The 12,630-nt window shown below is 49.2% G+C and overlaps 1 protein-coding gene across 1 annotated transcript in view; it reads left to right on the top strand.

Annotated features, from left to right (window-relative positions):
- The window catches only part of LOC148477798 (uncharacterized), a 59,959-nt gene extending 49,911 nt beyond the window's left edge, over nucleotides 1-10,048 (top strand). Inside the window, exon 10 of the mRNA XM_088456181.1 lies at nucleotides 9,334-10,048. Within this exon, the coding sequence (XP_088312307.1) occupies nucleotides 9,334-9,995 (662 nt within the window). The 3' untranslated portion in view covers nucleotides 9,996-10,048. The remainder of the gene's footprint in view (nucleotides 1-9,333) is intronic.
- The last annotated feature ends 2,582 nt before the right edge of the window (nucleotides 10,049-12,630 follow it).

The following is a 12,630-nucleotide window of genomic DNA, read 5'->3' on the forward strand; positions in this document are numbered from 1 at the left end:
TCCTCGGCCACTCCTCCTCTGAGGTCTCCAGCAGCCATTTTCTCACAGTGGCAGCGCAGATCTTCAGGGAGCATGCGGACCGGTCCCCCTGTGTACCTCTCCCCTGATTAAGGACAGCGTACACAGCACTATAGCCCTCCCAGACACTGAATCTGGGCAGGTTGATTGTAGTGTAAAGGTGCAGTGAGTATATCTTCCTGCATGGTATGTGACTTTTGCTAGTGCTGCCTGTCTGTGCTTATTTTCTACTTACTGTCAGCTTATACCTATCCCTTTACTTCTCCTACAAGCCCTACAGGTGTGTGGGGGAGGGGCGTTTCTACTGACCTCACTTATATAGATCACGTATTTGTGAGGTCCGTCACACAGTTGTGTGCTACTCAGTGCCATATTGTGGGCTGTTGTTCAGCACACCGGTGAGTGCGTTTTACTTCTACCCTGGTGCCAGATATATAATATATTCTGTCATGTCAGACGAGGAGGTTGAGCGCTCAGTGGCTCCGGTGTTGGCCTCCTGCGGACGCTGTTCTGCAGGAGTAGATAGGGAGGATTTGTCACAGGATGGCCTGTGTAGTCGATGCCAGGTGGCTCCTGGCCCATCCAGACCTTCTCTGGCGCAGGAACCACCGTGGGCGATGTTTTCTCAAGTGCTGGTGTCTATTGCGGACCGTCTGTCGGTCCCGACTGCTCTCCCTACTAGGTCGTTGCCCCAGCCGACCATCCCCCATTCCCCGGGTGTCCCGCAGTTATTGCGGAGTCCTCCTGGGTCTCAGTCGGTGGGTCCCTATGCGGGGTTGCCTATGTATATACAGGCTTCCCCTGTGCCGCAGCAGCCTGTGGTACCTTTTCAGGCCCCTATGGTGACTCCTCCACCCTGGGTGGATGTGCTCTCCAACTCCGTGCAAAATTTGGCGGCCGCTTCCTCGGCTTTTCAGTCAATGTTGCAGACTGACATGCCTTCTAGGATTTCAAAACGCCCACTCATGACACGGGCTGCTCAGGTATCGGACTCAGAGGGTTCCTCAGATGATGGGGAGGTCCCTGATGACACTGACTCGGACGCCTCGGTCCAGGAAATGGATACCAAGTCGTCCATTAATGTGCGAGCACTAGTTAGGGCGGTGCGAGCTATTCTTCTTATAGAGGATGAGGCACCGGTTCCTAAGTCGAAGTTTCCTAGTTTCAAAAAAACTAAGGTGGCTTCTGCGGTGTTTCCCCTGTCGGATCAGTTGACGGATCATATGGCGGTAGCTTGGCAGGCGCCCAGTAAGAGATTCCTTCCTCAGAAGCGGTTGGCTTCTAATTACCCCTTCCCTGAGGCACATTGTAAAAAATGGGAAACTCCACCGGCGGTGGATTCCCATGTCACCCGTTTAACTCGGGGCGCCACCTTACCATTACCGTCGATATCCTCGCTGAAGGATCCCACGGTCAGGAAAGTTGAGACTTGCTTAAAGTCTATTTACTCCCTCTCCGGGGCGGTGGCCCGACCGTCCATGGCCATCTCCTGGGTGGCCAAGGCCATTGAGGGGTGGGCCAATGCATTGGAAGATACCTTCCCGGACGACGCTCCGGATGTCCAGCGGGCGTTGTTGGGACAAATGAGGGACGTTGCTTCTTACATTGGTGAAGCTTCTTTAGATGCTAGTCTGCTGACCTCGAGGGTATCGGCTGCAGCGGTGTCTGCCCGCCGATCCTTATGGTTGCGGTCCTGGAGAGCGGACTCTGATTCAAAGAAAGGTCTGGAGGCCTTACCTTTCAATGGGGAATTACTATTTGGTCCGGACTTGGACAAAATAGTGGACACCCTGGCTAAATCCAAGTCGGCCTTCCTCCCTTCGGCGGCACTGCCTGCTAAGGTTCGGAGTTCGGCTTTTCGTTCCTTTCGGGTTCAGGGTAAGGCGAAAGGTCAGTCCTTCCCGAGACAGTCTGCGAGTAAGACGGCCTCTAAACCCAAGAAGCAAGCCTGGAGTGCTCGGCGCCCTTCTTCCAAGCAGGAAGATAAACCTGCGGCCTGATGGGACGGGCCTACCTCTGGGGGACCTCAGAGTGGGAGGCCGACTTCTTCTATTTGCCCAGTGCTGGCACAATACCACCACGGATGCCTGGGTTCGAGAAGTGGTCTCCCAGGGGTACGCCCTGTCTTTTCGGCACAGACCACCCCACCAGTTTTTCTGCACAAGTCCTTCTCAGGACAAGACCAAGGCGTTACAGGTTCAGGAGGCTATAGAGTCCTTGCTGAAAGCAGGGGTCATTGTTCCCGTTCCTCTATCACAACGAGGGACGGGGTATTATTCGTCTCTGTTTCTGGTGCAGAAACCCAATGGTTCTCATCGCCCTATCCTCAACTTGAAGTCTCTGAACAAATTCCTCAGGGTTCCCAAGTTCAGGATGGAAACGTTACGTTCCATCATTCTGGCGATGGAACCGGGGGATTACATGGTGTCCCTGGACATCCAGGACGCCTACCTCCATGTTCCGATAGCATCTTCACACCAGCGGTATCTGAGGTTCGCTATCCTTCAACACCACTATCAGTTCCGGGCGCTACCCTTTGGTCTCTCCACGGCACCGAGGGTGTTCACGAAGATTATGGCGGTCATGGCCGCACATCTTCGGAACCAGAATGTACGGCTGCTGCCGTACCTGGACGACCTCCTGTTGCTGGCGAGCTCTCCGGAGGTACTGCTTCAACATCTCCACCTAACGATCGCTTGCCTGCAAGCACACGGGTGGTTGATAAATTGGAAAAAGTCCTCCCTGATTCCATCACAGCGGATGGTTCATTTGGGAGCCCTGCTGGATTCGCGTCAGCAAAGGATCTTCCTGACTCCGGAGAAGGTCGCCTCCCTACAGCTGCGGATACGCAGTTGCCTGAGCCGTTGCCGCCTGTCGGTCCATTCGGCTATGAGAGTTCTGGGGTCCATGGTGTCGACATTCGACATGGTGGAATTTGCCCAGTTCCATTCCCGGCCCCTGCAGGGGCTGATTCTATCAGAATGGAACGGGTTACCTCACCGGATCCGCTCTCAGGTGCTGGTGTTGTCTCCGGACGTTCGGCTATCTTTGGCTTGGTGGCTTCAGACAGCTCATCTGGTCGAGGGGCGCCCATTTTGGATCCCGGACTGGGTCCTGCTCACGACGGATGCCAGTCTCCGGGGTTGGGGGGCAGTGACCGGCTCTTTGTCGCTTCAGGGTCGTTGGTCAGCGGAAGAAGCACTTCTCCCCATCAACATCCTGGAACTGCGGGCAGTATACAGGGCCCTGCAGTCGTCCGGCCCCGCTCTTCACGGAAGGGCGGTACAGGTGCAGTCCGACAACGCCACCACGGTGGCGTATATCAATCACCAAGGCGGAACTCGCAGTCAGGCAGCGATGTCGGAGGTGTCTCGTATCCTGACTTGGGCGGAGGGTCACATTCCAGCGATCTCGGCGGTCTTCATCCCCGGAGTCCTCAATTGGGAGGCGGACTTCCTCAGCCGTCACGACGTGCATCCTGGGGAATGGTCGCTTCACCCAGAGGTGTTTCAGCTACTCGTGGACAGGTGGGGACTGCCGGAGCTGGACTTGATGGCCTCCCGTCACAATCACAAGTTGCCCATTTACGGGTCAAGGACAAGAGATGCAGGTGCAAGTCTGGTGGACGCGCTGTCGGTGAAATGGACGTTTCACCTGGCGTATCTGTTTCCTCCGATATCCCTGCTTCCTCGGGTTCTGCGGAAATTCAAGCAGGACGGCGGCATGCTCGTGCTGGTAGCTCCGGCGTGGCCCAGACGTCCTTGGTACTCCGATCTCAGGAGCCTCTCCATCGACGCTCCGTACCTTCTTCCTCAGCGTCGGGACCTGTTGTCTCAGGGGCCCTGCCTTTACCCGGATCTGGGTCGGCTGTCTTTGACTGCGTGGCTCTTGAGACAGCCGTCTTGAGGTCTCGGGGCTTCTCCAGTTCGGTTATTGGTACCATGCTCAGGGCACGCAAGCCTGCTTCAGCACGGATTTATCACAGAGTGTGGCACACTTACTTTCAGTGGTGTGAGTCCAGACATTATGATCCTCAGGTGTTCCGAGTTTCTAGGATCTTGGAATTTCTTCAGTCAGGATTGGATCTCGGCTTACGCCTTGCATCTCTGAAGGTTCATGTGTCCGCCTTGTCCGTGTGGTTTCAACGGCGGATTGCAATACTACCAGACGTTCACACCTTTTTTCTCCTGGCAATTGCTTCGGCCAGGAGGGTGTCTGAATTGGGGGCGCTTTCCTGTCGCCCTCCTTTCCTGATTTTTCACCAGGACAGAGCGGTGCTCCGCACTCGTCCTGAGTTTTTGCCCAAAGTGGTCTCGAAGTTCCATATTAATCAGGAACTTGTTGTGCCAGCTTTTCAGTCCCCTGATCTTTCAGCTGGTGAGACTTCCTTAGATGTGGTCAGGGCGCTTAGAATTTATGTAGACCGGACGGCTTCGGTTAGGAAGTCTGATTCCTTGTTTATCCTCTTTGGTTTTCACAAGAGGGGTTGGCCTGCCAACAAACAAACGTTAGCCCGTTGGCTTCGTTCCGTTATTTGTGAGGCTTATGCACAGGAGGGATTACCTGTGCCAGCCTCTGTTAAGGCTCATTCCACTCGTTCTGTGGGTCCCTCTTGGGCTGCTAGACGTGGCGCTTCTGCTGTTCAGCTGTGTAAGGCGGCCACTTGGTCTTCAATTCAAACGTTTTTGAGGTTCTATGCGTTTGACACCTTTGCCTCTCAGGATGCATCCTTTGGGCGCCGGGTACTCCTTTCAGCACAGGAGCGTCCCCGCCCTTAGTTGTACTGCTTTGGGACATCCCCAAGGTCAACCCTGTGGACCCCCTATGGACCCTGAAGTAGAAAACAAGAGATATGGTAAGAACTTACCTTTGTTATCTCTGTTTCTACGAAGTCCATAGGGTCCACAGGGCGCCCGCCCTGACGCACCTGGCTTCAAATGGGCTGTGTGGCTGGTCACCGGTTTTCCGTCTCCCATTTCTGTGAGTATGGTTTCTTGTGTGTTCCAGTCTTCCTTCTCTCTGTTTACTCTCCTCCTCCGGCCTTGGCTGCTTACCAACTGAGGTGCTGTGGCCGGGGGCGGGGTATAGAGGAGGACGGACCCAAGTGCATCCTGGGAGCAGCTAAAGCTTTAACTGCGTGGTGCCCATGGATCCAGATCCAGCTATACCCCAAGGTCAACCCTGTGGACCCTATGGACTTCGTAGAAACAGAGATAACAAAGGTAAGTTCTTACCATATCTCTTGTTTTACCACCCACAAACGGCTCTTCCTGTCTCACTCTGTCATGAGTCTGCGTATCCACTCCGTGTCGAAGGCTGTGGAGGTTCAAAGGTTACATTTGTAACGCAAAATGTTCCTACTGCTCTAGAGGCCCATATAGTCTGTCTGGAGTTTTCATTCTGGAGCCTCCACAAAATTAGCACCTCTGGTTGTGATTCTGGAATTCTTTCAAGATGGGTCTGAGAATCGCCTGCCTCTCAATTTCCAAGAGTCCCTTCTGGTGGGCACTTCTTAAAGTGGAGGCAGTCACATGGGCTAGAAGAATTGGGGGGAGCATAGTGTCTTTTTTTGAACACATCCAAGGACAGCGCTGTTTTGTGGCTTTTCTGTTATTACCAAAATCGGATATTCACTTTATTTTAATCAGAAACTGGTTGTCCCTTTCCTTTTCACCAATCTTAACATCTGAGACGGGCTGTTTGGTGTGACTTACAGATGTGTCCTTCCACATTATTGCTGCAGTCACGCCAAACAGGCCTTCTCGGCATGCCAGATCCCGTGATACTCTGCTAGCGCCAGACGTCTTTTTTGCAGAAAATTCGTCTTAGGCCCGTATTCAATTAGAAGCGAAAAGCCGAGATCCGCAAAAAAGTATTGTCGATTGCGACTTTTCGCCTGTTGCAAAAGTATTGCTGTATTCAATTCCATCCGCTTTTCGCGTACGCGGAAACTCAATGCAATGTAATAGGCGAAAAAGATTTGCCTCTGAATAGGTTTAGAAAAGTGCTAAACTTTTGTTTGGGGTGCAAGGTGGGGAAACCACTCAGAACCCTTGGGACAGCCCCCCAATAGACAACTGCGTCAAAAAAATCCTAAAAAAAACACACTTAACACCCCAAAAAAGAACTTTGAATTTGGGGGGTGAAAAAGTGCAAAGTGGGGGGACAAGTTCTCAAACTAGCAAAATAAGTTTCTGGGGGTGCACTAAGAAGGGGTGAAGTGTTTTTGGGATTGCAGGTGCATTTTTGGGGGTGGAATATCACTTTATTTAAAAGTTCACTTTAGAGACTTTAAAAGATGCTAGCACCCATTTTCAGGTACCCCAAATTTGCCAGGACTACTTATTTTCACCAAAAGATATTGCTTTATGCTATTCATCACCACTTGTGCAAATACACTAATTAGTGGCACTTGTGCAAACTTAAGTACCCCAAACAGTTTTATTAGGGCTAATCGGCCACTACTACATTGATCCCCAATGTTTCTGCATCTTTTTTGGGGGTTCAGGCTGATTTCCCCGATTCTGACACCACTTTTTCGCCTGTTCTGACTTCGCGTGTCTCCGATTTTGCGTCTTTTGGAATTGAATACGGCGAATAGCAGGTGCGCGCACGATATGTTTCCACGGCTAAAATACGCAATGTAGGCGAAAAGTCCGGCAGGTGAAACTTTATCGCAGTTCGATGGGATGAACGCACCAGGCGACTGCGCTGATTAATTTGATTAGTGACACTTATATCTGTGTGCGACTAAGTCAAGCAGTGTGTACGAAGTGCTGCGATGCAGTGGACGCGGCTTTTTTCGCCGCCAAGTAACGTTGCGCTTTGTATCACAAGCTGTAGTACCCCAACCCCTTTAACCATTTGGTTTCCGAAGCCAATGGTATAGCCTGCCAAAGAGGAATGAGATGGAAACAATAACCTGTTAATCATGTGTTATTGAGTGATTCTATGGCAACCCACTCATTGCCCCTTTTTTGCAACTTACTATTATATATTGTTGTTATGCATAGTTTAGTGTTTTCTCATATGTATCATGTGATGCTATGGAAAAGTGAACAGACACCGGAGCGGAGGAGGATGTTTCCGGTGCAAACTGCTTTGCTATCTAGCTGTCAGCAAGTGTTAGGATGATCTCCAGCTGCCCTGGAGGGACTCAATGAAACACATATCAATAATTATTGTATTTTCCTATTTGTTTCTTTTTCTCTTCTTTTGTTGTTGTACTTTTATTAATCAAATATTGCAGGTGTCTCCTCTATATACCCATAAAGGGCTCAAAGAAAATGAGATGTAATAGAAAATGAAGTAATATTGGATTCAGCATGAAACGATCAGTATAGTAATACCTTGCTTGGGATTGCTGATGTAGTTATCCCAGTGGTTCGCAAACTCTGACCTCACGGCACCTTAAGGCCCCCATACATCAGCGATGGAACGCCAGTTGCCGGGTCGGAGGATCGGTGAAATCCAACATGTTGGATTTCACAGATTTGCCGATCACGATCAAAATATGATCGTGATTTGAAATTTAACATGGTGGATTTCACCGATCCTGCGACGGAACGTGGAACATCGATGGCCGCTTGTCGGCATTTCTGAATTTAACTCAGGATCGCGCAATCCGCCGGAGGGTGTATGGGGCCATTAGAGTCCAGTTTTTAGGATATTAATGTGCGAGCACAAATGGCTTAATTAGTAACTCGGTCAATTTGATTTACCCACCTGTGCACAAGCATAGCTATCCTTAAAGGATGACGTTTGGGAACCGCTGAGTTATCCCGAGCACAGACCTAGGCCTACAAACTGGGAGAAGTCCCTAACCATGAATCATCTTAAACATACTATGCGGGAGGAGGCCCTAAGCAAGTGATCCTGTACTCAGAAAAAATGTTTGCTGTATGTAAGCCGATGAGTCTTGATGATAGTATATCCTATGATATATCCTCATTTTGTACATCCAGGGAATTGCAAAGTGAATCCTTAGTAATTCTTCTGTTGTCTCCCACCATTTGCAGTATACAGAGTTGGTACCTCAGTCGATCTCCTGCTCGGCTCTGCCCATAGAAGGGGGATCACTTCGACAAGGGTCTAATAGCTGTCCCCTGCTACAGGAAGAGCCAGCGTACATGGACTAAATACATTGAATGTTAGGAGTTTGCATGAGAGTTCGAAGTACTATTAGGATGAGAAATTAAGTATAAACCAGGGATAAGCAATTTGTGGCTCTCCAGCTGCTGTTGAACTACACATTCCAGTATGCCCCAACAGCAAATCTGTGACATGACATGCTGGGATGTGTAGTGCCACAGGTTGCTGAACCCTGGTATAAACAATATTTTAATAGAAAACAAATGAAAAATATTTATTTCCATTGTTTTGTTTTCTATGTCTGTTGGTTAACGTCACTAAGCATGGTTGCAATTGTAGGTGGAAGAACAAGGATAGCTATATTGTGCTGCCATTAAAAGCTATTGTTCTGCGGCTTAACACAGTGTAAAGGTTGTTCCTGGTCACAAGTAGAGGTGCATGGTTATACACCAAGTTCCCGGGTCCAGCCAGTGTCACTGAACACGGGTTTCAATCCGTGTCACAGCGGCTTGAAACACGTTAACACTGGGTTATTGCCGGGGCTTTGCCTCTGCCGGTGCTGGGAAAGGACATCAATTCCAAGGGTCGGTAAACCGACTCTTCCTATGCTGTAAATGGGACTGGGGTTTGATGACCCGGGTCATGTGTTTACACTGCCCCGTAACCCTGGTCAAACCCTGCTCACTACCCAGATGGGATTGCCGGGTCATTGGACCCGGGTTATTTTTCGGGGACCAGTTTACACTAAGCCACAACACGGCTGGTTATTTGGCCAGTGTAATAGGGGGGTATTGGTAATAGCTGGGGTCTGGCTGCAACTCTGTCTATAAGGGCGGGGGGAGGCAGAGGATTGCCCCCCTACTAGTTCTGAATAATGAAGCAAAGGGATTCTTAACCTAAACCCTCAAGTTTTCCCAACAGGTCATGTTTTTGAGTATTGCTGTCTGTGGAAGCAGATGGGATAATTACTGACCTAGCAAAACAGATTAGCTTGCCTGTGCATGATGAAAGAAATCCACAAAACATGACCTGCTGGTGATAGTTATTAAGGACTGGAGTTGAGAAGCCCTGATTGTAGCCTAATACCTTTTATCTATTGTGCTTTATTTTCCCTTGAATAATGTGTTTATGAACCCTGGAAACGCTGAGCTATAATTAATAACTATATGCTATATATTTTTGGTTCTGTGTCAGAATTACATACATTTGTTTTAAACTCCCCAGATGTACGACAGAGAAGTAACACCTCCGAGCAGGAAGCAATGTCATCCCCAGATTGTGAAGTGGAAGACACAGGGCAGGATTCCCGGGTAGAAAACCTCATGACCACAAATAACCACCCAGCACCTTACAGTGCAGATCTATCCGCTGATCATACTACATGCGAAGACGTTTTCCTTAATCATTCGGATATTGTTATGCACAATACAGACACCGATCTGATTGTTAAAACGTACAAGAGGCTTCCATGTGCCGAATGTGGGAAATGCTTTGCATGCAAGTCCGATCTCCTGCGACATCAGAGAATCCACACAGGGGAGAAGCCATTTTCCTGCTCCGAGTGTGGGAAGAGCTTTGCGGTCAAATCAAATCTTCTCCAACATCAGAAACATCACACGGGCGACAAGCCCTTCTCCTGCTCTTACTGTGACAAAAGTTTTGCATATAAATCCTTTCTCGTTAAACATCTGAGGACTCACACAGGAGAGAAGCCGTTTGCCTGCGCCGATTGCGGGAAAGGTTTTGCTCGGAAATCTCACCTCCTTCAACATGAAAGAATGCACACGGGTGAGAAGCCGTACCAGTGCTTCAGCTGTGGGAAACACTTTACACAGAAATCCAACCTTCGTGTACACCAGAGAATTCACAAAGCCTTACATATGTAGGAAGCCCATGGTTTCATTGTACCAGTGTTTTACCTGTAAATAAACATAGAGTATTTCCCCTAACCTGTCTTTGATCTGTCCTCTGGCTATTTACCTTGATAAATAAGTGGCTGTAACCTAGGATGATGAGCTAAACAACCATGTTAAGATCCATTTGTTTGTCCTAATCACAGAGTACAATTTGCCCATACATAATAAAACTACAATTCCAGTAGGGGCACACTACCATAAAGTATCAGTTATTAGGGATCTCCGGATGGAAGATCGACAGTCAATAGATCGACACCAGATGGTCGACAGATTTGACAGGTCGAGAGGCAATAGATCAACATGGTCAAAAAGATGACTAATAGAAGACCGTGCAGAAGATCAACGAGCTTAAAGGTCAAATGGTTCAATTGGTCGACAAAAATGTTCAACACAACATTTTTGAGGTTAGGATTAGGCTGCTGGAGGGGACAGTTATAAGGAGATGGTTAGGTTTAGGCACTAGGGGGAGGGTTCGGGTTAGGCACTAGGTTGAAAATTAGGATTAGAGTTGACCTTTTAAACCTGTTGACCTTTTCATCCTGGCGACCTTTTGACCAGGTCGACATATTGCATGCCCACCATCTGGTATCGACCTATTGACTGCCAAACTATTATACCACACCCATGATTAGGTAGAGAGAGGTCTCAATTTCCACATATATGGGTTTTATATGTACAGTATTTATCTGGGTCATCCATGTATATTGTATTCACAAAGTATATTAGGATATTTTTTTTAAACCTACTGCCGTGTAATATAATTTATATTTCATTACTTCATGGCAGCCCTCATAATGAGTTGGCTCTCTTCTAGATTGGTAGAGACGGGTATTTCTAACTAGCTAGGCAGACAGTGTTATATTTATTTTTTGAAGTTCTTTTTGGTCCAGCAGATATACATAATTCATGCTGCAACCCTTCCAGCTAGCATCCCAGAAGTCGTCTCAGGTGCCCTATGAACTAAACGCTGGAGTGCATGTTACTGAAGAAGCCGCTCTGTATGTAGCAGTATCTATGGCCTCATTAGCTTGTACACAGAGCGTGGATCGGAAACCCGGAGACTTATGTTCGGGAAGGCGTTAGTGGTACTCTGCAATTAAGCGCAGACAAAATGCAGAAGGCTACAGACTACTTTTCTTTAGACATGGAAATAAATTACTATGGTGCAGATTTACAGAAGTGGAGGCTTTGCCCAAAGCGACCAATAATATTCTCGCTAACATTTATCTGGTACATTCATAGTGTACACTCTAGGTCCGGCAGCAGACAGGGCGCCGGACCTAGAGATAGGGCACTTCTGCACGCGCGGCCAATAAGGGCGTGGCCAAAGAAAGGGGGAGGTGTCTTTATGACGCGCCCCCTTTTCGTCACTCCTGGGGACGTGCCCGGCACTTACGGTCATGCTGGGCAGCCCCCAAGCGCTGTGGTCACTGTGAATGGATGCCGGGCGCATGCCGTTTTGACCACCCGCGGGACACTGTGACCCCCGGGTGGAGACAGAACAGCCTAGCGGGAATGCTACATTCTAGTAAATGATAGCTAAAATTTAGTTGGTTGCTACGTTATCCATTAGTCTTCAGCCAGTAATTGGGTAGGTTCTTTTGCTAAAGCCCTGGTTAGCAGATCTAAAGCTGGACACACTCGAGAGTGACAATATGTCGCCCGATCTGGCGGATTGGGCCGACATTCTTTAGATCGGCCAATGTGTACCCACTGTGAGCGACCATGCACGCTCCCGCGGGGTCGTTCATCGCATCAACAGATCAAGCCTACATGCGGCTGAATCTCAATTTGATGAACGACGCCATGCTTGTGGAGACGGCTGGTGAACAACATATTGAGCGGCCGTTCACCAGATCGTGTGGTGTCAAACGGTTGCACGATATGTCGTTCATTGCATCGTACGTCAGCCTCGTACTGACATCGTCTAGTGTGTACTTGGCATAAGAATTGCCTAGCCACCGTTCTTCTTCAAACGCAGTTTGTTACTGAAAAGGAGGAGTTTCTTCTTCAGGATCCACAGGGATACCATGTGGTAATGTAGTTGGAGAGATCCAGGCACCAAACATTTAAAGCTTTCAGCTCCCAGGATGCCTCAGGTCATCATATATATACCCCAGCCACAGGCCTTCAGTTGTTCGTTTGGTGCAGCAGGATTCAGACGCACCTTTGGTAACGAGGGACTGCTCAGGCAGTCCTAAGCTTTTATTTCATGTTTTATTTTATTTTCTATGTTTTTGAGTTGGCAGTACTGAGCTTCTGAATTAAGATGCATATACTACGACTCATCTACCTCCGCCGAGCCACAACACCAGTAATAGAGGATGTGATTCCGGCAGGTCTCGGCTGAGCGTGCTAGCAGCGATGCTGGGACCCGGACTGCAACCGGGGACACGGAGATCTCAGGTAAGACGACAACTCACTTACAGGGAATCGTGCATGGCAGTCCTTGCTTCCGGCGTACGAGACGCACTGGAAGCCGCTGCAGTCAGGACCCGGAGAGTCCGCGTCCTCACTAGACCACCAGGCCTTATTGTCTGACGCCGGGGATTGGCAGCAGACACTTTTGCTGCCACGAGTACCCGGTTGGTTGACGCAGCTTAGG

The sequence above is a fragment of the Taudactylus pleione genome, unplaced genomic scaffold, assembly GCF_031769625.1.
Source record: "Taudactylus pleione unplaced genomic scaffold, aTauple2 ptg000689l, whole genome shotgun sequence".
Classification (NCBI taxonomy): domain Eukaryota; kingdom Metazoa; phylum Chordata; class Amphibia; order Anura; family Myobatrachidae; genus Taudactylus; species Taudactylus pleione.